We start from the raw sequence: 25,908 nt of genomic DNA, 5'->3' as shown, positions 1-25,908 counted from the left end.
GTATTATAATCTTATGGGACCACCATTACATATGTGGCCTGTCATTGACCAACACATCATTATGCTGTGCATGACTGTACACGAAACAATTATTTTCAGATATTAACAAAGGCAACTAGGACTACATGCCCTAAGAGAAAGGAAGTAAGCCACACAAGCTCCCTAGCTTTCTCCCTAGGGGCAAATTCTGGACTGTAGAACAGGAAGGAGATCCCAGACAAAGTACAGAAGTCTTACTGGGTTATGGAGACACATATCAGAGTTCAGGGAACCTGAGGCAACTGGAAGTTGTGGGGTAAAGTTCTGAAGAAGAGAGAGCAACTGCTACAAAAAAAAAAAAAAAAAAAAACCTCCAAAAATTTACATAAGGAATCCCTTGGCCTCACTCATAGCTGAATTCTAGAACAAACACACATAAGAAAAACTCTAGCAGGGTACAGTGGGTCATGGGTCATACCTGTAACCCTAGCTACTTGGGAGGCTGAAGCAGGAGGATCACTTGAGGACAAGAATCCAAGACCAGCCTGAGCAATATAATGAGACCCCCATCTCGAAAAATAATAGAAGAAAAATAAAAGGTACTCCAGGCAAAAAGCAGCTGAAAATCAATCAGTTGAACAGTCTGCAAAGCTCACACAGGGTTGAGAGACATTCAAGTTCTGAGCAAGTGTGCCAAATCCTTGTTGATCATTTGAGGTATCCAAGAGAGATCCTGGAAAGCTCATGCTTTAGTAACAGGGCTAACCTACCCACCTATCCTAACAAAGTATAAAAATAAGCCATAAAAGGATCAAAATAAACTGCAAATAGCTGCATGCCAGAAAAAAGGGACACAATAAAATTTAGACTCTCAAAAATGCAAACTTTATAAGGTCCATCATCCAATCAAAAAGTATTAGACATGCCAAGAATCAGGAAAATATGACCCATAACCAGGAGAAAAATCAGTCAGTACAAATAGAACCAGTATGACACAGATGACAGAATTAGCAAACAGGACATTAAAATGGCTATAATAACTATATTCAGCTATTTAAATGAAAATATGAACCTTATAAGAACTGTAAGATATAAAGAAAAATAAGCAGAACTTCCAAATATCATAAATACAGTAACAGGATAGGCACAGTGGCTCACTCTCATAATCCCAGAGCTTTGGGAGGCTGAGGCAGGAGGATCACTTGAGCCCAGGAGTTTGAGGTTGCAGTGAGCCATGATTGCATCACAACACTCCAGTGTAACTCCTGGGTGACAATGTAAGACCCTGTCTCAAAAACACACACACAAAGCCAGCCTGGGCAACACAGCAAATCCCCATGTCTATGAAAAAATTTAACATTTAATTGGGCATGGTGGTGCATGCCTGTACTTCTAGCTACTTGGGAGGCTGAGGTGGGAGGATCCCTTGAGCCCAGGAGTTCAAGGCTGCAATGAGCTAGGATAGAGCCACTGCACTCCAGCCTGGGTGAGTGAGCGAGACCCTGTCTCTTAAAAAAAAAAAAAAATACAATAACCAAAGAGAAAACTTCACTGAGTGGGATTAGTATAGTACATTAGACACTGAAGAAGAAAATATGACTGACTTTTAACACAGAACATACAATTTGTCCGAACTGAAGCACACAGGGAATAAAAGTCTGAAAAGGAAATGAAGAGTCTTAGTGACTACAGGACAGTATTAAACAATCTAACAAACACGTAAGAGTTCCACAAGCAGGGGCCAGGAACAGGGTATGTAAATAAATATCTGAAGAAACAATGTCAAAAGTTTTCCAAATTTGATAAAAACTGTTAAGACACAACCCCAAGATGCCCCATGAACCTCAAAGGTAAGAAAGAAGAAAACTACAACAAGATACACCTAAATCCAACCCTTAAAATAAGTGTAAAAAATGAAAACCCTTCAAAGTAGCCCAAGGGAGAAAAAGACACATACACACAAAGGAACAAATATAACAACTGTAGATGTTTCTTCAGAAACTATGCACACCAGGGAATAATGAATATCATGAACATGCTGATAGGAAAAAAAAATGGTCACTAAGAGTTCTAATCCCAGAAAAATTTTTAAAAATATAGGTGATAGATGTACAATAAAAAACTGTAAGACTTTGGGGCGGGGGCGGAGAAAGGAGAAAGTGTTTGGGACCTAGGGCTAGACAGAGTTTTTAGACTTGCCCTCAAAAGCAGGACACATCAAAGCAAAAAATGATAAACTGGACCTCATCAAAATGTAAAACTTTTGCTCTGCAAAAGAACATAAAGAGGATGAAAACACAAGCTATACACTGGGAGAGAATATTTATAAACAACATATAGAAGAGAAAACTAGTTTGCAAAGAACTCTTAAAACTCAGAAATTAAAAAAAAAATACAATCAGAAGATGAGCAATAGACATGGACAGGCATTTCACCAAAAAAAGATGCCAATGACAAATAAGTATACAAAAAGATGTTTAATATCATTAGTCATTCTAGAAATACAAACGAAAATTCCAATGTAATAAAAACCACACATCTATCCAAATGACTAAAATAACAAAGACAACACCAAATGCTGGTAAGATGTGCAGATGCTGGAACAATCATACATTAACAGGGGAAATGTAAAATGGGACAGCTAATCTGTTAAATTGGCAGTTTTTTACAAAACTAAAAATTTTGAGCAAAAGTGGTAGAGTAAGAACCTCCAAAAATTCTCTTCCATAAAAACAATGAGAAACTGTCAGAAATGTCCAAATGCTACATGTTGAGAACTCTGGAAATGAACCTAAGGCTTACAGTAATACAGGGAGAATTTATTCAAGAAAAAAATGACTGAACGTCAGTAAGTACAGTGGGTTGTAGGCTTCATGGTATTTTCGCCTGCTGTAGTCCTAACCCCACTCTCCTGCTCTGCAGAAGCCTGAAAAACCAACAGTCCACAATCAAAGAGAAAAGCAGTAGCAAGGGGGTAGGACCACGTTAGAGTGCCTTCAAAGCTTCCTTCTCAGAGAACCATCAAAGATTTGTCTCAAGGTTCCCTGAAGACCCACTTGCAAGGCTGTCTTTATTCCATCTGACTAGGAGATAGCCCAGGGCAAAAACCACTGTAAACTGAAACAAATTATAGGCAATTGTTTAACTTCACAGCTGCCCAAAACAGTTGTAACAAACAACTGACAAACCACAAACTGTAAAACGAAAAGCTTTCAAAATGTGGAAACAACATAAATGTCTATCAACTGATGAACAGATAAACAAAAAGTCATGTATCTATTCAATGGAATATTATTCAGCCATAAAAAAGGAATGAATTCTGATACCTGCTACAACATGAATAAACCTTGAAAACATTATGCTATGTTAATGCAGCCAGATACAAAAGGCCACATACTGTCTCATTCCACTAATATAAAACACCCAGAAAAAGGCGTATCCATAGAGACAGAAAGTACGTTAGTGATTACCAGGGATTGTGGGAAAGTGTATACTCTCTCCTGCTCTTTGGCTTGCTTGCTCTGATGGAAGACAGTTGCTATGTTGTGAACTATCCTATAGAAAGGCCAAATGGCAAGGAAATGAGGGAAGTGCTCTAGCCAACAGCAAGCAAGAAACAGAGTCCTTCAGTTCAACAGCCTACAAGGAATTGAACCTGACAACAACCACGTGAATAGAGGAAGATCCTTCTTCAGTTAAATCTTCAGATGAGACTGCAATCCTGGCCAACAACCTTGACTGCAGCTTTGTAAGAGGCCTGGAGGCAAAGGCACCCAGCTAAGTCAGGCACAGATTCTGGGGTATCAGAAAATACAAGATATTGAATGTTTATTCTTTTAAATCACTACATTTGGGGGTAAGTTGTTAAGCAGCAATAGATAATTAAAAAGGTGAATATTTGCTTAACATAACAGACTACAGACACTTTAACTGTAAAGCCAGCATCTTTCTTAATGGGGAAACCCTAGAGGCATTCCCAGCGAGGTCAGAAAGAAGACAAGGGACCGGGCGCAGTGACTCATACCTGTAATCCCAGCACTTTGGGATGCCAAAGCAGGTGGATCACAAGGTCAGGAGTTTGAGACCAGCCTGGCCAAGATGGTGAAACGCCATCTCTACTAAAAATACAAAAATTGGCCAGGCATGGTGGCGGACGCCTGTAATCCCAGCTACTAGGAGGCTGAGGCAGGAGAATTGCTTGAACCTGGGAGGCAGAGGTTGCAGTGAGCCAAGATTGCGCCACTACACTCCAGCCTGGGTGACAAGAGTGAAATTCGGTCTTAAAAAAATTTTTTTTTAAAAAAGAAAGAAGACAAGGATGTCCACTCTCTCCAGGACACTTTCACATTGTCTAGAGGAACTAGCCAATGCAATAAGACTAGAGAAAGTAATTAAAGGGATAACAGTTGGAAAAGAAGAAGTAACACTATCTGTATTTTCCAACATAAGAGTATACCTGGAAAACTCCATAGAGAATCTATCATGAAAACGAATTGAAACAATAAAGATTTCAGCAAGATACCAGGATATAAAGTTAACACGCAAAAATCAATGTTGTTCATATATACAAAATATAACCAGTTAGAAGACATAACACGACAAAATTCATTTACGATAGTAAAAAAAGATTAAATACTTAGTAACAGACTTCAGAAATCTTCAGAACCTATTTTAAAGAAAACTGTAAAGTACCTAAAGGATGAAAAAGTAGACTAAAAAGATGGAAAGACATCTTTGTTCCTAGAAATACGTACTTAAGTATTTAGAGACAAAGAAAAAGCCACGATGTGCATAACTAACCCTCAAAAGCTTCAGAAAATAATAAATACACATATACATACATACAAAAGGATGAAAGCAAAAACTTGATAAAGCAAGTTTTGGGGTCAAACACCACAAAAAATGTTTAAATCAATCTAATCAAGAGGAAATAATCCAGTAAATTCAGACATCTACTTTTAAAAGACATTATTTTTGAAAACTTGCATAATTTAAACATGAACTGTGTATTAAATCATATTGAATATTACTTTCCTTAGGTGTGATAATGACATTATGTCTGCAATTTACTTTCAAATCATTCCACTTGGGGGAGGGGGCAGAGGGGTAGGAGACAGGTAGAAAAGGGAAAGAGAAAGCAAATGTTGCAAAATGTCAAAATTGGTTAAATTTAGGTGAAGGGCATACAGGTGTTCTTTCTATGTTTTCAACTTTCTTATTAGTTTGAAATTTTTTCAAAATAAAAGGATAGGACAAAGGAAATGACAGAAAAGATGGGGGTATAAGGCTAGCTTTTCTTCCTTGACTTCTTGAAAATCGTGCCAAATAACGAAGAGTACAAGAAATAGCAATGCACACCCTCCTGCGAAAAATTAGGAGGCAGCTAAGCAGAGAGGGAAATATAAGATATCTAAATTTGTCTTCCTTAGTGGTAAGTTAACAGATAATTAACACTGCTGCATTAAAAAAACAAAGGTGTAAACATAGTATTTAGCATTTGGAGGTAATCATAAAAAGAACTAAAACAAATGAAGCGTGGAGGATGCAGGAAAAGAGACTTTTACTGTATATTTTAAACATTTTATACGACCTGTTTATATCAAGTATCACATGTAGTAGTAGTAATAACAATAATCGATTTTCCCAATTACATAGACTATCCAGAAAGATTCTGTGACAGAAGACACTGTACCCAGAGAAAAGGCGTTTCTCATCATCTTCACTACCTTGAAGTGAAATATTTAAAATACAATTTTAAATGGTTAAATACTTTGAAATACTATTGGATTTAGTAGAACCACAGGTCTACCTGCATGAGTACCATGATCATGATACCAAAAAATAACAAATTAATACATTAAGCTGACATATCCTATTATTTCAAACAACTTAGAATTATTTTCATTCTTGTTTTTAAAAAATTTGAATAAACAGACTCACAGTTCCACAAGGTTTGGAAGCTTCTGAGCAAGGTTTTCTGGCTGAAAATTAAAAACTCAGAATTAAATTTTATTTTTGAAAAATGTCTAAACATTTCTAATTTGTTTAAATACAAAGTATTACCTTTTTGAGGGGTGTAAATTTTGAGAAAATGTGAAAATAATCAGCAGGTCTGGGTTTTATTCTTACAGAGACCATACTACAATTTAAATTTATAAATTTGAACATTAAAAAACAATGTCCCTTAGAGCAGCGGTCCCCAACATTTTTGCCTCCAGGGACTGGTTTCATGGAAGACAAATTTTCTACAGACAAGGTTGTGGGGGTGGTTTGGGGATGATTCAAGCGCATTACATTAATTTTGCACTTTATTTCTATTGTTGTTACATTGTAATACATAATGAAATAATTACATAACTCACTATAATGAAGAATCAGTGGCAGCCCTGAGCTTGTTTTCCTGCAACTAGATGGTCCCAACTGGGGTGATGGGAGACTGTGACAGATCATCAGGCACTAGATTCTCCTAACAAGTGCGCAACCTAGATCCCTCGCATGTGCAGTTCACAACAGGGTTTGTGCTATGAGAATCTAATGCTGCTGCTGATGGGACAGGAGGTGGCATTCAAGCGGTAATGCAAGTCACAGGGAGTGGCTATAAATACAGATGAAGCTTCCCTTGCTTGCCTGCCACTCACCTCCTGCTGTGTGGCCCCATTCCTAACAGGTACCGGGTCTATGGCCCAGGGATTGGGGACCCCTGCCTTAAAGAAACCACAAACCTCATAATCCATGGTCATGGAAGAAATAAAAATGTGCTTCACAGACACAGAGAGAGGGAAGAACCAGAAACTGAAGTGACACAACTGGAAGCTGAGGAACACCGAAGGTTGCTGGCGACTCCCAGCAAGGAGAAACGCAAAGAGCATGTGCTCCCTCAGAACCCTGAGAAGGAACCAATTTAAATCACACCTTGATTGTGGACTTCTCGCCTCAAGAACTGTCAGAGAATACATTTTTGTTGTTTTAAGTCACCCAGTTTTTGATAATTTGTCACGGCAGCCCTAAAAAACTAATATATCCTCCAAATTCCCAAATCATGCTCCTCAAGAGAAAATAAGGGAAATCTGCAGGGCCCCCAGGTACAAGACCTGACTAAGCTCCAAATGAACAGGGGAAGCTGGAGCTCATGTGGTCCAAGGGAGTGTCAGACCTGGCCACAGGTCCAGACATCAGAGTAGAGGGGCAGGAAATTGGCCATTGGCAGGAGAGAGAAAGGCAGACAAACCTAGGTCCTTTACCCAGAAAAAGTCAGAGCCCTAAAAGGGCTGGCCTTTCCATGAAAAGAATCCTAAAACAAGTCTCCCACAGGTTGAAAGCAGGCTTCTCTCTGCTGCAGGTACTGGGTAGCGGAGAAAGCCTCCTGTAAATAACTGAAAGCCAGTCTGCATACACACACACACAAGTATATATGCATATATATACATATAATATCTCTCTCTCTCTCTCACACACACACACACACGGGGGTTCAAATTTACACATATGAAAAGAGTCGAAAGGCTGAAGGAGCACACTGAGTCAAAACTAATTTTTTTCATTTACATTCAAGCTACTATAGGGTAAACTGTGTATCAATAATAATGAATCAGGTATGGCTTTTTAGAAGACATTAGGTCTGACCCGAGTTCCAAAACACATAAATTGTAAGAGGATGACATGGAATGGAGAGGAGGGTAGTTCTGTATAGCTTTCTAGGCACAAGAAGCAACATATGAAACGCCAAAAGAGAGTAAGTACAATTGGGAAACTGCAAATACAATCCATTCTGCTCTAACTACATAACAGCACTCCCTGAAGAAATCTTACATTTTCAAAAATCCTGTTAGAAAAACAATCGTGTCAATAGAAAAACTAACGTGTTAGGGACTAGAAAGTTGACTATTTTAAAAAACCAAGAAATTTTTCATAAACTTGAATTTTTAAAAATAAGCATGTGTCTTTTATAATTGAAAAAATTAAAATTGAATTTTAAGATCTGCTGTGTGCAGCATAAGCTGTTATGCAATTGATTAATCAATTATATACAATTTGAGATCTAAACACTCACTAAGACAAATGACATTAGTTTGGTATGTCTGGGCCATTGGGTATGAACATGTAAGATTTCAGAGAATGGCAAGGAACAGATCACTAAAGGCTTACATTTTATACTAAGGAATAGCTTTTAAAAAATCCTGAACACAATGGAAAATCAGTGGTTTATTTTAAATCAGAAAATGTCATTATTAATGTCATACTGGCATACTGATGTATTTAAATACTTAGCAACACTATCACAAACTGCTTATATATACATATCCTTCCCTTTTGTGATAACCAAGTATCACTGAATATGAATATTGTTATGAAGTCAAGGAAGCATTTTTGAATACTCACTCTTGACAGTACCATTTGTATTTCATTTTCAAATGCTGAAAGCTGTGATTCTTTTTGCCCCATATTTCTATACTGATATACGCAACAAGATCCATCGAAACTAGTCATTTCTCAGATGTTCCTTGTGGCTCCATCTAAATCCCTGGAATGTTTTGTTTTTATTATCAGTATCTCCCTTGAGAATACACGCTTCCGTTTATGGGCATACATACAAAGCATCCTAGAAAAACTAGGGAACCAGTGGGTGGAGGGCCTTAATTATAGCTGTTCCTATAAAAAGGAAAGATTTGTCCAAAAAGAAATGCTGTTTGACTGTTAGACCTTCACCTGGTTTCGTCTGCTAATATCAATACTACAGCTGGCTAATTCACACACTCCATAGTCGTTCTTTCTGGATGTCTACTTGGCTCCATCAAATAGCATTCTAATCTTTCCATGACAAACTAGTTAGTTCTTTTGAGCTGTAGCTCTATACACAACTAAGCACTGAAATAATGCTTCTGCTGCCAATAGAGCATCTCTATGTCTTTATTAACAAGTAGGTACATTGTGTTTTATTTAAAAATAAGCATATTCACTTTGAGAAAATTGTAGTTCATTAGAATAATGCCTTAAAACACACAGACACGGCCGGGCGCGGAGGCTTACGCCTGTAATCCCAGCACTTTGGGAGGCCGAGGCGGGCAGATCACGAGGTCAGGAGATCGAGACCATCCTGGCTAACACGGTGAAACCCCGTCTCTACTAAAAAATACAAAAAATTAGCCAGGCGTGGTGGTGAGCGCCTGTAGTCCCAGCTACTCAGGAGGCTGAGGCAAGAGAATGGCCTGAACCCGGGAGGTGGAGCTTGCAGTGAGCCGAGATCGCGCCACCGCACTCCAGCCTGGGCGACAGAGTGAGACTCCGTCTGAAAAAAATTAAAAAAAAACCACCACCACCACACAGACACTTAGGAATAGATGCCCAAAACTCCTGGCAAGTAATCAGCCCTTGCACAGGCTGTGACTGACACCTACTGGTGTTCCATAATATCACTCTGTTTTCTAATGCCATATTTTTAGCAATGTAGCTGAGAAATGCTATACGTTTTAATTTTTATACTTCTATAATTTAGGTACAGCATGTAAGAGACTAGACAACTAGAAATTAATGTCAGAATTTTTGTTACTTTCTGGGTAACTAAGCTGTAATGTTGGATTACGGAAGTCACACAAATTAGTGTATCCTAATCCATAGGATTTACAAGCTATGAAGTTTTTTAATGTTTTTAAACTTAAAATCCTGATAAAAGCAATACTCTTACAGTGCTTCTCAAATCTATTACTATTATTACCTTCTTTTCTCACAATTTGAAACAGAAAAGTTTAACAGATAAATATAACATGTACTCAAATACCTCCTACTAAATTACTTAGAAATTGTTTCTCTAAATCAAGCCAAGGATTCTCTTCATTAAATCTCATTTACATTATTATCTAGCTAAACAACTTTTCTTTACAATAATGAAAAAATAAACCGGCAAGCACGGTTAGTATAAAATTTACCCCAAATTCTGAATCGATTTTGCTTTACCATATCCTTTTAGACTCCACTTAAATGGGAATGTTTTAAAATTTTTTATCTTGGAACAAATACGTCAAATATTTTGCAAACACCACCACGTTCAGTGGTATTTTCTGGTGGGCACTGTGCATAACTTACTTTCTTTCCTTCTCTTTCCGAAGTCTGCTAGCACTGCACATCTTTCATCAAGCTGGCCATGACTAAGTGACTAGCTTGGTCAGTGAAATTAAGCCAAAGTGGAAGCCTTGACAAGATTGAGTGCAGAAGACCTCACCCCTTCCACAGTGACCACCAGACGGTGGACGTTTTGTCAGCTTCATTCCTGAGCAGAGGCTCCAGGCTCTGAGAGACTAGTACAGTGTAGACAAGAAATATGTGTGTTGTTACAAGCCACTAGGACTCAGGGTTCGGCAAAACCTGCTCCATCCTGCCTTCTAACAACACATTTCAAAGAAGTCACAGATTAAATGCATTTGGGTTCTTATACAAGTTATAAAAAGTAGAAGAAAGCAGAATGCATTTGGACCACTATCTCATACCATATACAAAAATTAACTCAAAATGGATCAACAACTTAAATTTAAGAGCTAAAACCACACTTCATAGAAGAAAACATAGGAGTAAATACCCATAATCTTAGACTTGGCAATGAATTTATAGCTATTACATCAAAAGCATGAGCAGCAACAGAAAAAATAGATACACTGGCAGATGCAGTGGCTCAAGCCTGTAATCTCAACATTTTGGGAGGCCAAAGTGGGTGGATCATTTGAAGTCAAGAGTTCGAGACCAGCCTGACCAACCTGGTCAAACCTCATCTCTACTAAAAATACAAAAAAATTAGCTGGGCGTGTTGGCATGCGCCTATAGTACCAGCTACTCTGGAGGCTGAGGCAAGAGAATCCCTTGAACCCGGGAGGGGGAGGTTGCAGTGAGCTGAGATCGCGCCACTGCACTCCAGCTTGGGCAACAGAGTGAGACTCCATCTCTAAATAAATAAATAAATAAATGAAAAATAAGGCTGGACGCGGTGGCTCATGCCTGTAATCCCAGCACTTTGAGAGGCTGAGGCAAGTGGATCACGAGGTCAAGCGATGGAGACCATCCTGGCCAACATGGTGAAACCCCATGTCTACTAAAAATATAAAAATTAGCTGGGTGTGGTGGCACGCACCTGTAGTCCTAGCTATTCGGGAGGCTGAGGCAGGAGAATCGCTTGAACCCAGGAGGCAGAGGTTGCAGTGAGCCGAGATGGCGCCACTGCACTCCAGCCTGGCAACAGAGTGAGACTCCGTCTCAAAAAAAAAAAAAAAAAAAAAAAAAATACACTAGATGTCATCAAAATGTAAAAACTTGTGTGCATTACAGGCCACTACAAGAAAGTAAAAAACACAACCTACAGAATGGGAGAAAATACTTACAAATCATATATCTGGCAAAGGTCTAGCATCCAGACTATAAAAAGAACCCTTACAATTCAACAACAAAACAACAACTCAATTAAAAAATGGGCAAATGATCTGAACAGACATTTCTCCCAAGAAGATATGCAAATGACCAACAAGCACATGTAAAGATGCTCAACATCATTAGCATTAGGGAAATGCAAATCAAAACTACAATGAGGTGACACTTCACACCCACTAAGACAGCTGTAACACTAACCAAAAAAGAAAAATAACAAGTGTTGGCAAGAATGTGGGGAAACTGGAACCATTGTGCATTGCTGGTGGTCATGTAAAATGGCTCAGCCACTTTTTGGTGACTCCTCAAAAGTTAAGCATAAAATTACCATATGACCCTGCAATCCCTCTCTTATTTATGTACCCAAAAGAACTGAAAACAGGTCCTTCAACATGTACCTTCATGTTCATAGTAGCACTATTCACAACAGCTAAAAGGTGGAAATAGCCCAAATGTCCATCAGTAGACGAATGGGTAAACAAACGGTGGTATAGCCATACAATGGAATCCCTATGGAATTATAAAAAAAAAAAAATGAAGTACTGATATATGCTAAAACTTGGATAAACCTTGGAAACATTTTGCTAAGTGAAAGAAGCCAGATACACAACGTTTCATATTTTGTGATCCCATTTATATAAAATATCTAGAGTTAACCCAGAGACAAAACAGATTGCTGGTTACCAGGGCTGGGTGTGGGAGCTGAGGGTGGGGGCGAGGGAATGGGGAGAAACTGCTTAATGGGTAAGGGGTTTTACTCTGGAGTGAACGAAATGTTTGGAACTAGACAGAGGTGGCTGCATCCACGGTGAATGTACTGAATCCTATTGTCATTTCAATAGGATTAATTTTATGTTATGTCAGTTTCACCCCAATAAATTAGTTTTCATTTTTAAAAAGCTAATGAAGTCTTGGCACTGAAGGAATAAAAAGTACTTCATTCACAAACTACCACAACACACTTAACAAGCTTTTTAGTTGAATCAATAATTTGATGTCATTGCTTCTGAGCAGGTACACGACATGAGTTAAATACCACATGTCCAGATTTTTAAAAACTGTGGTAGACCTCTTTTCAACTTGTCCATTCCTTCTCCAGTATTTCCCTCCATTTTTATATATGTCATAGAGCAATATTTATCAACAGAGGAATCAGAAACCCTAGCAGGCTAATGGTACAGAACGAGGGAACCAGCATTCTTTCTTCTTCCCCAGTAGCGTAAATGCCTTCAGGGTCCTAGTTACCATTACCTTTGTCTCTTGACTCACTTTATAATAATTACTCATTTTCCTTTGTTTCTCTCTCTGCCATGATGGAAACATTCTCTGTGCTGTCCAATATGGCAGACACTAGCCACATGTGGCTATGAAGCACTTAAAATGTGGCTATCTGACGGAGGAACTGAATTTTTAATATTATTTTACTTTAATTTAAATGTTAAGGCCAGGCATGGTGGCTCATGCCTGTAATCCTAACACTTTGGGAGGCTGAGGGAGGTGGATCACCTGAGGTCAGAGGTTCAAGACCAGCCCAGCCAACATGGTGAAACCCGTCTCTACTAAAAACACAAAAATTAGCCAGGCGTGATGGCAGGTGCCTGTAATCCCAGCTACTCGGGAGGCTGAGGCAGGAGAATCACTTGAACCTGAGAGGCAGAGGTTGCAGTGAGCTGAGTTCGTGCCACTGCACTCCAGCCTGGGTGAAACTCCGCACCCTCCCCCAAAAAAAAAAAAAGTTAATAGCACATGTGGCTGGTAAAGTGTGCAGAATTCATACCTTTATATTCACTACTGATTTTTCACTTAAAGTCAGCTCTTTCAAATGTAAAACATAAAGAATAACTACTTAACTGTAAGAATGATAAATGTTTTAGATTATTTTCCTTAGAAATAAATGAAAGTATTTGCTTAGCATTTGTAGAGATTAAAATTGTCATCTTAAGAAATGTAAATGAAAATATTTTAAGTATCTTCAAATCTGCAAATGTTTTCTGGCAAAAAATGTAAAACAAACATCAAGACTGATATTTTTAACTTAGCAAAAACTTACAGAATGAGCTCAAAATAAAAAAACACTATACATCCAGTACATTTACAAAAATAAAATGTTTCTGAATTTGATAGAAATTTGATTGCCAAGAAAAGATTTTTCAAAAGAAAAAATAGGCATTAAAAATTGCTGAAATGCCTCTTGAAGTGTTTATCTTAAAAATATTTGTTAAAACTGAAAGTTATATAAATGTCAGAAACAAGGGTTGGAGGTTACAAGCATCAAGTGTCTTTTCCAGCTTTTTATTTTTAAAAAAACCTATTTAATAAACATGCCATAAGTATGATTTTGTAAATGAAATTTTCAAAGCAATATAAAAATACACACAAAAATAGAATACCAAACACATTCCCATTAAGCCAGATCAATGATTTAAAATTACACCTAGCTTGAACAATTCTGTAAGTTTATGACATAACTGTTTGGTTTTGGCGGGGTGGGTGGGGAGCATGCTCCAAGATCGGTGTACAAGTGCCTTACTTACATAACGTATGTATTTGTTGACTGATTCGATGGGTGTAACAGACACTGGCATCTCACTTCTAGTACACAGGTGCCTCATTATAGTGAATGCTTGCAAAATGAATTTAAACTTGTGGAAACATGCATACACCAATGCTTTTGAGTCTTTTGCTTGCAAAAGATAATGGTCTGTTCTAAGGAAAAGACCCCTAGCCCTGCCACCTCTTTCTAAATGTCCCCCTCCTAACTCCCTAGGCAGAAACTACAAATTACAGGGTATATGCTAAGTCAGGTTCCCTATATTTTATTTAAAAAGCAAAGAATGATACATGTTTTTAAAATATTTCTATTAAGCTAGACTTTTATTCACAGGAAAACTCAGACACAGAATTTACAAAAATTAACTGGGAAAATTCACTTAACATGCAGCACTTCATTTCTCCACAGTCGATAAATGTGGTTAAATTTTAACAACATGGTGGTGCTAGGCTAGGAAGAGGTTATCAATAAATATCTATGGAACTAAAATGAAGCAAAACTAACTGGATCACAAATTAGGAGACCTTATTTTTGCACTGAAAAGCCATAAAAGTGACTTTAGAACCAGCCATTATCCTCTTCTTAGTTTCCTCAAAAAGAAAAATTGTCTAAATTATCAATAAAGCTTCTAGCTTTAAAATCCTATGACTCCATAAATAGAGTTCAGTTATGGAACAGACGTTCATTTTCCTGAAAAACGAAAGTCATTATGACATGTGAGAGGCTTGAGTTTCTTAATTATTTGACAAGGAATCAGTGTTCCACATTACTGACAGGGAATCAGTAACAATGACAGAAAAGCTTCTAAACCTGAAAATTCAACAGGAAAAGAAGCTGTTGTAACAAAACTTAATTTTCAGGCACATGTGTATCATGAAGACAGGATAAATGTGCAATGGCTGCTTTCCAGAACTGCACCACATATTACTTACAAACACTAAAACACTGACAGACCATTAGAATGCTTTCCTATTTGATATACTCACATATTTCCACAGTCAATTGAAGAAACAGAGATGCTTTTATATAGAGCTAGCTCAAGCACAGTGCAATCATGGCGATATGGAGGCCCTGCACCGTAGCAGCAGTTCAGGCTGCAAGGATCCAACAGACTGGAGAAAAACAAGAAGTCCTTGCTCTGGAATTCAAAATGAATCAAACCAATGACAAAACTTAATTCCTGCTCCCAGTTTCTCCTACCGCACTTGGCTGTATGATGCTCTTTTAGGCCGTCTCCTTAACTTACTGTTTTTCCCCTCAGGGTGTTCTGATCCTTATTTGATCCAGATCCTACTATCACCAAATTCAAGGAGGGGGTGGCGGATATAGTTGTGTGACTTTCCTAGCCATCAACCTCTCTCACCCTCACCTAACCACTGGCTAAGAGAGTCATCTATGTCAATATGGCACAAACATATGCATCACTGTAAATCAAAATATTCAGACTCACTGATTAGAAAGCTTGATAAAAACTTAGTGATACTATATTCTAACCATCTTATTTTAACTGACTCCAAATTATAAAAATAAATATTTACTGAAAGTAATATAAACCAAACTTACTAGTAGAGCTTTCCCTTTTCCTATAAACACTTAAGTAAGGCTCTGTTTCTTTCAGCCTCCACCCCTACCCTCACACTCTCCACTCATCTCCAACTATAATCACTATTCAGTTTGAGGTACGTTTTATGACTTAGTTTACTTGTCTATAAAATAAGGATAATAGTGCGTACATCGTAGGATTGTCCTGAGGATTAAATAATACATGTCATTTGCTTAAAACTGTTTGAGCACTTGGTAAAGACTTAAACAGTGCTAGCTGCTATCATATTTTAACTAATCCATTATTGATGAATATCGAGGTTTTAACAATTTTTCATCATATTCAGTTTTGTGATGAACATTCTTGTTCACCAGACTTTTCTATTGGGTAGATTCTTGCAAGTGAAAATGCCAATTCAAACACATATCCATGTGCAGTTTTGCTAGATATGGCCCAATGACTCAACAAAAACATTAATTTCCATTAGGAGTATGTGACAGTATCTTTTCCTAACTGTCTCCAACACTGGGTATTAATTATTCTGAACACTAGGTGTTAATCTCTTTTTTTTTTTTAGACAAGGTCTCACTATGTTGCCCAGGCTGGCCTCAAACTCCTGGGCTCACACGATCCTCTCATCTCAGCCAAGTAGCTGGTATGCCTCGATGCCTGGCTAGGTGTTAATCTTTGCCAATCTGACAGGTAAAAATTAGTGTTTTATCACTTCTTCTAAAAGTTGAACATCTTTTTACGTGTTTTTGCTATCTGTATTCTTTTCTCACTTGCCTGTTCATATTTGAAGCAGAAAGTCAGGAATGTTTTTCTCCTGGGCTAATAGGAAAGAAAAAACATCTGTGACTCATTTTCCAGCCCAATTCAGGAACATGATTGACGGATCTCTCTTTCCTTCACTAAGTGGAATATAATTTTTAAATTAAATTATCTCTTGTTGCATAGATTCACTGCTTAATCAGGATCCATCTGCTCCTGTTGCTTAGCTATAAGCCAAACTCCCCTCTTTCATTAAAATTTGGATACCTCTTTTTTGTCCATTCATATTTATAAAATAAAATTAGCAAGTAGTGAGAGCTCTATCAGTATTTGGGCAAGTTACTCTTTCATTTCCTCAGGAAGGCCAACTGTTCCCATTAAGAAAAGAAGTTGACAGATTCATTAAGTGATTTTGCTTCCAGGTTGAGATTTTATGTTTTCCTCCAAGTCTCTTGTGGCCTTTTTTGTCGTAAATAAAGGAACTGAGGTCCAAAGAGGTTAAGCCATAGGACTTTGATCTCTTACCTCTCTTACCTCTCAGTCCTGAGTTTTGCTACCAAACCATGAAACACCTCCTTCCTGGGACTGCAGCCCCGAAATGCTCCCACTACTAATTTCCTCCCTTGAGGAACTTTAGAGTTTTAGAAAGGACTGGTGATTGTTGCTTCCACACTATATTCCTTCTGCTTCTTACAAAGACCACAGGGACTGATGCAGGGAAGGTTGTAAGGCTCTACCTCAGCCCCCTCCACCTTGCACACTCAGACCGTGTCATCATCAGAAACTTCTCCACGACCACAGTCTTTCTCTGCCACCAAAATGTCCCATACCCCAGACAGCTTACTCAGTCGTACCCAATACAGCAGTTCTTCAACATCAATGGGTACTTTGGCCTACCTCCATTCTCCGTATTCACTCTTCCTTTATTTGCCTCCAATCCAACTCAGATTTCATGTTATATCACTCTCTTGGCCAAATCCTAAACCTCCTTAGTCTCTCTGTACTTGTACTGCACCCACCTGGCAAAAACCTAAATCTGTATGAATGCCACAGTCTACTTTCTCCATCCCTCAGACAGCTGAGTACAGCAAGAGAAAGTTCCCTAAACGAGCAGAAGGTTCCACCATAAGCTTAGTCACCAACTGCTTGCTAAATAACACCCAACAATTCTATCTTTCTCTAGCCAAACTGCCATGTGAGTCTTCAAACCTACCCTCTCCCCAAATGTTCATTCCCAAGCAGATGGTCTGACCTGGTGACAGCATCAGACAAAAACTCTCTCAACTGCTTCTCTCTCGCTCAGTGCACATCTGTCTTTCCACCTGTTCTCCCTTTCTTTACTTTTACAAAGGAGGAAAGGATATATTCCCAAGGTCAGTCCTTCCATGTGTACTCTGGAGCCCATTCTTAGGAAACTTGGACTTTTAATTATTCCCTTTTTCCAGAGGTTCAACTCCTCTCTAATGGGAATGTCCTATCAGCATTTACTCTGTCCTCTTAGAAAGGAGAAGAGGGGGGAAAAGGAAAGGGAAAACAAAAGAAAAGGGAAGAATAGAAGAAAAATCTCCTTTGTTGTCAAATCCCCTCCCACTATGCCCATCCCATATCACAGCCAAACTTTAAGACCTATCTACTCATCTGTTTACTAGAGGTCCTCTCTGCATACCCCATCTATGTGGGGGTTTGCATAGAGAACATCAATACTCAAACAAAAGAAGAGCTGCTCCCGCTGAAGTGGGGATACACTATTGCTCGGTCCCCACCTCAGCACTGCTCAGTAAACCTGAGGTTCTGTGGAACTGTTAGATACAGCGAGGTTCCTCTTCAAACAGCTTGTCCAGTTCCCCTCTTCTTTATTCTCTAGTTCCAAGTTCCACCCCCAACTCCCCGCTTTTGCTGAGCCTTAACCTGTCTAAATATGCCTAGACATGCCACGGCCCTGTTCCACATTTCTTTCCTTATGTGGAAATAGGTTAGCTTTCTAGTCGTCTGTAGGTGACCCCTTCCTCCTCTCCCTCTCTCCTCTATCACGCGCCTACCTTGTCTAAGAACGTTTAAATGTTTAGCCAGTTGGGACTAGTTTAGACTGTGTGGTCCAACCCCAGCTAATGCGGGAAAGACACAGAGACAGAATCTGCGTTGTTCTCTTTTGTTCTGTGTGTTCTCATGGTGGCTAGGCCTATCAGCAGCACCCTTCTGCAGAAGAAAATTGGCCTTGCTGAGAAATTTTTTGAGTGCTCGTTTTCTTTGTGGCTCTGAGCTCTTACTTCCAATAGAACCTATAAAGCCACTGCTCAAGGCAAGCAGAACAGGTATGTAGACTTGTCCATTGAACATTATGCCATTGAGTCTTAGTTCATTTTTTTTCCTTAAACTTGGAATTCCAACAAATGAAAATTCCATGGGAAGAAGCCGTTCCATGATATATCTATTATCAATGTCTTGAAGAGTGATGGGTACACAGTAAGTACTCAACAAATACACACTGATTGAATGATGCTCTTCCTCCTAAGTGCCTGTCAAAGTCAGTCTTCAGTGTCATACAAATAGGATCTTATTTTTAAAACATTCTACAATGCTGCTACATAGAATGAAATTATGTGTACTACACATGTTAAGCAGTAAGCTAGGCACTGAAGGTACAGAACGCAAGACACAGTTCCTGCTCTTGAAAGCTCTCAGTCTGGAACTTTTATAATATGGTCCTTATGCAATTCTACTTTATATTCATTTATTTAATTCTACCACTGCATGAATACCTATCATGTGACAAACCCAGACCCTATATTACTTCTAATATCCTATTTATCTTAAAACAATCATAAAGATCAGACTTAATTCCTGAATTGCATTTAAAATAATTATGGAAAAAGTATTTAAAATATTTTCTAAGGTAAAGGATAGGAAGCAAAATCATGTTTCTTAACTACTTCTTTTTTTTTTTTTTTTTTGAGACAGGGTCTCACTTTGTCACCCAGGCTGGAGTGGAGTGGCGTGATGTTGGCTCACTGCAGCTTCAACCTCCTGGGCTCAAAGCCATCCTCCCATCTCAGACCCCCCAAGTAGCTGGGACTACAGGCACATGCCGCCACAACCAGCTATTTTTTTTTTTTGTATTTTTTATAAGACAGGATTTTGTTATGTTGCCCAGGCTGGTCTTGAACTCCTGAGCTCAAGTGATCCGCCTGCCTCAGCATCCCAAAGTGCTAGGATTACAGGCATGAGCCACTGCACCCAGCCCCCACAACTACTTCTTTTTCACCTATCAATTATATAACTAGATTTCAATACAAACCAGCTTATGTTTAAAAAAAAGTTCTGGCCAGGCACAGTGGCTCACTGTAATCTCAGCACTTTGGGAGGCTAAGGCAGGAGGATCACTTGAGCCCAGGAGTTTGAGACCAGCCTGGGCAATACAGCGAGACCCCATCTCTATAAAAAGATGTAAAACTCAGCTGGGTATGGTGTGGTGGTGTGTGCTTGTAGTCCCAGCTACTCAGGAAGCTGAGGCAAGAGGCTCACTTGAAGTCAGGTGGTCAGGGCTGCAGTGAGCCAGGATCACGCCACTGTAATCCAGCCTAGGCAACACAGCAAGACGCTGTCTCAAAACAAAACAAAAAGTTTTAACGTTTCTCAGCTATATAAATAAATGATAATCAAATATTGCTTTAAAAAAATTTTTTTTGAGACTGAGTCTCACTCTGTTGCCCAGGCTGGCATGCAGTGGCACAATCGCAGCTCACTGCAACCTCCACCTTGCAGGTTCAAGTGATTCTCCTGCCTCAGCCTCCCGAGTAGCTGGGGCTACAGATGGGCACCACCATGCCTAGCTAATTTTTGTATTTTTGGTAGAGATGGGGCTTCACTATGTTGGCCAGCCTGGTCTCAAACTCCTAGCTTCAAGTGATCTGCCTGCCTTGGCCTCCCAAAATGCTGGGATTACAGGCATGAGCCATCATGCCTGGCCTAAAAGTATTCTGAAATATAAAACATGTCTACCCTTTAGTCCAGCAATCCTACTTTTTAGGCTATCCTAAATATAAACATACAAATACATACAAGACTGTACATATATCTACTGGCCTAGAGGTTAGTGGAATGAGAATATCATGAAATGAAAAAAGAGACTTCCAGAGAAATATGTATGATTTTTTGTTATTAAAAAGGAAAAATATAAATAAAATACATATGTAATTACATAAACACAAGCAAGGAGGTGGAAGGTGGTATAGTCTGAATGTTTGTGTTTCCCCAAATTCATACACTAAAATTCTAAACCCCAAGATGATGATGGTGTTAAAAGGTGGGACCAGCCGGGCATAGTGGCTCACGCCTGTAATCCTAGCACTTTGGGAGGCCGAGGTGGGTGGATCACCCGAGGTCAAGACTAGCCTGACCAACACGGAGAAACCCTGTCTCTACTAAAAATACAAAATTAGCCGGGCGTGGTGGTGCATGCCTGTAGTCCAAGCTACTCAGGAGGCTGAGGCAGGAGAATCACTTGAACCCAGGAGGCAGAGGTTGCCATGAGCTGAGATAGAGCCACTGCACTCCAGCCTGGGCAACAAGAGTGAAACTCCATCTCAAAAAAAAAATTAAAAATAAAATTAAAATTAAAAAAACAGGTGGGAACTTTGGGAGGCAATTAGATTATGACAGCAGAGCCCTCATAAATGGAATTAATGTCCTTTAAAAGAGGTCGGGGAGAGACCCTTGACCCCTTCCACCATGTGAGAACACAGCAAGAAGGCACCATCTACGAACCCAGGAAGAGAGACCTCACCAGACACCGAATCTTCTAGCACCCTGATCTTGTACTTCCCCACCTCCAGAGCAGTAAGAAATAAATTTTTTTATAAGCCACTGATTTTATGGTGTTTTGTTATGGCAGCATGAATGAACCAAAGCAGAAGGATACAATCCAACTATTAATGTTGGTTGCTTCACAAACTGGACAAAGAGAGGATTGCTTTCCAGATATGCCTCTATGTTGTTTGACATAAGGGCATATACCCGTTTTGTAATTGAAAAGTTCTTTTAAATGTGCAAAAAGGCTTTTTCTTGTGCTTTAGTTCTAAACATGAGCATTCACCAAGTTGTGGACTTTTGTCATGCAATCATCCTACAAATACAAGCCACTACACGGCTTTGGGCGACTGAGGGGCAAAAGGGAGAAGAGTAGAGGTTATGTATTAGCAACATCTTCTCTTCTCAGCAAGAGGCCTAATATGCTGAGGGGTAGGAGAGGAAAGGAGGAAAATGCTGAGAGAAGGCATTTAACACACACGCAAAAATGTTAACAGGAAACAAAAAAAAAACAATGCTAAGAAACACAAAAACAACATGAAAATGGAAGTGACTGACAGATTCCCAAGCTTGTTTAAAATCCATAAGGAAAAGGCCAATTAAGCAATAACATATTCGAGATACTCTATATTTTCAATAATGTTTTCCCCAGTTTTGGGCAGTATTGCAGTTGTAAATAAAATTCCACACACTACTCTCCTTTAGGAACTATATTTTAACATCAGCGAATATTCCAAAAGCCCTAAGAATCACTAGTTTTCAGCACTCTAGGAAAAGTAATGTTTTACCTGTTTGCAAAAACTGTGCTGTAAGCTGTCATGTATCTGATATAATCAGGCAATGGGTGGGCTTTGGGATGACTGCTACTATTCCCACCATCACCTCATATCTGTATAGCACTTTATAGTTTACAAAGTTCTTTAATATACATAAATCAAATATCACAGCTAAGAGAAAACAAAGTAAAATCCATACAGCATTAGAAACACATACAACAATTTAATCTTTGATGATTAAAAAGGTTGCAGAGAAATAAAATGTATTACCATAAGCTATTATAAACATCAATTTACTGGACAGTAGATTCTTATTTTCATAAATAAAAAACTGAAGCTGAGAAACTACCACAAGACCAGAAGTTTAACTTTTGGTGGGGAGGAAATCTTTTTTATTTTTATACACATGACAAGATTTTACATCAAGAATAGTCAGTTAAATAGTACAAATTTACATTCATGAGGTATGTTTAAAAAAAATCAGCTAAAAAACCCACTTCTTCCTGTAACCCACAATCCCACATTTTACAGTGCAGGGGAGAAGGGGACTGGTGGGGGGCATCCAAAACAAGTCTCTCCCAAAAGAAATGACTTACATTTCACATTCCCTCTCCACACAGGATCCAAACGGTGAGAGTATAATTTACAATTCATCTTTTTCAGCTGTAGATTCCTTTGCTGTTTCTTGTTCTTCATCTGTTCCCACATCCATTTCTTTGTCTTTGTCTTGCTCTTTGGCTTCTGTTGTCTCCTCAGGTTCTTCTTCGGGTTCTTCCACCTTTGCATCAGGATCAATGTTCAAACTGAGGCAAGGCATTCTTTCTATTCTATCTCCATATGCTTTAGTGTCTGGTAAAAGACATCCTGACCGAAGCATTGCTGTTTCAAACAAAGCCATAGCAAGATCCAAAACTGTTTTATCATCTTCATCTTCCTTAATTCGTCGAAGCATGTCTCTGATCAGCGGATGTCTGGGATGAATTTCAAATGTTTTCTTCCCACTCGCATGGTAATTTGTAGAGATGTCCCTGCCCGTTTGGTGCACTTGTGCTTTCATGATTCTTTCCATGTTGCCAGACCACCCGTACTGGCTGGCCACCAAAGCACACGGAGATTCTGTCAGGCACTGAGATACCACAGCCTTTTCAATCTTGTCCTTAAGGGCTTTATCTTTCACCCAATTGGGTAGAGGCTCAAATTCTTTCTCAACTGCTTCATGATTCTCCTTAGCTTTCTCACTTTCATCAAACTTCACTCCTTCATTGGCAACATTCTGGAAAGGGCCTGAATGCAGTATTTATCCACAGGTTCTGTGAGGTAAATAACTTCATAGCCCTTTTTCAGAAGTCGCTAAACAAATGGAGAAGATTCAGCATCTTTTCTGCTGGACCCAGCCATGAGGTAGATTTTGTCTTGTTTTTCCTTCATTTTTGCCACATACTGGTGTAGACTAGTAATGTCAGCTGGATGATGAGAAGACTGGAACCTAAGAAGTTTAGCAAGACATGTTCGATTCGAGTGGTCTTCAATCGCACCAAGCTTCATGTTGGTACCAAATTCTTTCCAAAAAGTATCATTGTATTTCTCATCTTGATCATGTCCAGAGTTTTACGAACAAGTTTCTTGCTAATCACCTTAAGCAGTTTATGTTGCTGAAGAGTCTTGCAGGAAACATTCAAAGAGAGACCATCTGAGTCCACCATACCCTTGACAAAATTAAGGTACTTAGGCATCATATCATGGAAGTCGTCTGTGATGAATACACAGCGCACATAGAGCTTAATGTAATCGTTCTTTTTAGATCCATATTCGTCAAACAGGCCACGTGGAACAAATGTGGGTACAAATAAAATTGATTTGAAGGTAATGTTCTCCTTCAGCAGTAAAGTGAATATAAGCCACAGGGTCATCACTTTCCTTTGAAAATGATTTGCAGAAAGCTTTGTATTCATCTTCTACTTCTTTGGATGGTCTCTGCCATATTGGTTTGATATCATTCATAAGTTCCCATTCACAGTTTTTTCAACTTTTTTAGTCTTTGGTTTCTTTTTTTCTTCTTCTTCTTCCTCTACTGCAGCTTCATCATAAGATTCTCCTTTCTCTTCTTTTGCTGTTTCTTCTTCCTTCATGGCCTCCTTAACAGTTTCAGTCTTGCTGCTCCGTACATAAGTAGGAAAGTTTATGAACTGTGAATATTTTTAATGAGATTTTTAATTGTATCCAATTCAAGGTAATCAAATGCTTTTTCTTTTAAGACAAGGGTAATTGTTCCCCGTCCCAGAGTGTTTCCTCTTGGGTCAGCAATTACAGAACATTCACTGGAGTCAGACTCCCAGATGTACTGGGTATCGTTGTTGTGTTTTGAAGTGACAGTAACCTTATCTGCTACAAGGAAGGTGGAATAGAAACTGACACCAAACTGGCCAATCAATTCAGAAGTTGACTGGCCATCTTCCTATGCTTCAGTCATTTTGTTTAAAAACTCGTTTGTCCCAGATTTGGCTATGGTACCAAGGTTTTTAACCAACTCTTCTCTGGTCATTCCTACACCAGTGTCTGTGACATGCAGCAGGTTCTTCACCTTATCACACTTAATTTTGACTGTTAGTTCCTCATTTCCAGAAAGAGCATTTTCATCAGTCAGTGATATCAGCCTTATCTTAACTAAAGCGTCAGAATCAGTTCTCTAAGGAAAATCTCTTTATTGTCATACAATGAATTGATGATAAGTTTCATCATTCTGTTAACTTCAGCTTGGAAGGCAAACTTTTCCCACTTCTAAGTTCTCTTATTTGTGATGCATTTAATTCACCCAACTGAATAGCTTCTTTCTCTCTCTGTACTACTTCATCATCCATCCTTGAGCCTTCTCTACTTTTACCCAGATCCTCTTCTACTGTAACTTCCACATCAACTTCATCAACAGCTCTGACCGACCCAAAGGTCAGCAGGATGCAGCAGAGGCCCAGCACCCACAGGGCCTTCACGGCGTGTGGCTGGTGAGTCTCAAGTCCCTTTCGATTGCAAGAGCCGCCTCCACCCTCTCACCCCTGGGCTCAGATCCTCACACCTCCAGCCGCGTGGTCCGCCTACAAATTTAACTTTTATAAGCAAAGGTCAATTCTCTGAACAAAGTCTACCCCACTGGGCTATGGCAGATAGCTAATAAGTAATCCACTCACAAATTTTTCTTTATACATAAAGAACAAACATGGGAAAATCTAGGCTATAATCCTTGTCAAAATATTTCTTATACCACTTCTCGTTAAAGGGTTAAAAAGTACTAATATGGTTTCATATCATGGGATGATGACTTTGCAGAAAAGGATTCCTATAACTGCATATAGATTTTCCAAGTTGGAAAACTGAAAAATCTAATTTCAGAAATATAAGTAGGCATTCAACATATATGCCAATATGCCAATCACAAAAGAACAAAACATACATATCTATTTACTTCCAGACAGAGCAAAGATAAACTAATTTTATAATGCTTTCTACCCACTATAGGCATTGTACATAGATTAAATAAAACCTTTCCAGGAAAACATGCCATATACATGAAGCCAATAAGATACACTTTCCAGATATTTAGCAAAGTCCAATATATGGAAGGGAATGAAGAATGGGTGAATTCACAAAGTAGTAAGATTTCATAAATCATCTAAAATGAGTAAGAACTAGAATTCAAGTAAGATTCAAATAAGGTTAAGTGATAACCAGAAAAGGCCATACAAAGTAAATCCATTTAATACAGAGACCAAATTTTACAATAAATAATAGGAATAAAAAGCTTGATTTGGACATTCTCTTGAAAAACTTTTAGTTTATCTTATATGTAATACAATTCAGATTATAATGAAAACTACGTGCTTATTCTTGGAACATAAAAAGAACAAATTAAATGTTGCCTTTGTGGCAAAATTTTTTCCAAAAAATTGTATGCTAGCCCAATTCAAAATCATTTGATTTTCACAGGGCAATCATAAAGGTTTTGTTTTCAAACACTCAAAAGTTACATTAAGCTTCCCAAGTGCCTCTCTTAATGCTTTAATTTTCAAATCATTCTCCCTGTA

At 38.7% G+C, this 25,908-nt stretch overlaps 1 protein-coding gene and 1 pseudogene across 3 annotated transcripts in view; both read right to left on the bottom strand.

Annotated features, from left to right (window-relative positions):
- LRRC28 (leucine rich repeat containing 28) overlaps positions 1-25,908 on the bottom strand; it is a 135,750-nt gene that overhangs the window by 104,666 nt on the left and 5,176 nt on the right. For both annotated transcript variants that reach the window (XM_003277538.4, XM_003277539.4), the window contains exon 3: positions 5,920-5,960. In XM_003277538.4, coding sequence (XP_003277586.1) covers positions 5,920-5,960 — 41 coding nt within the window. The remainder of the gene's footprint in view (positions 1-5,919; positions 5,961-25,908) is intronic.
- LOC101177781 lies at positions 22,218-24,873 on the bottom strand (annotated as a pseudogene). Its single transcript, XR_004030380.1, has one exon. The product of XR_004030380.1 is annotated as an endoplasmin pseudogene (transcript).

The sequence above is a fragment of the Nomascus leucogenys genome, chromosome 6, assembly GCF_006542625.1.
Source record: "Nomascus leucogenys isolate Asia chromosome 6, Asia_NLE_v1, whole genome shotgun sequence".
Lineage (NCBI taxonomy): Eukaryota > Metazoa > Chordata > Mammalia > Primates > Hylobatidae > Nomascus > Nomascus leucogenys.
This window is presented reverse-complemented; position numbering and strand designations above follow the sequence as displayed.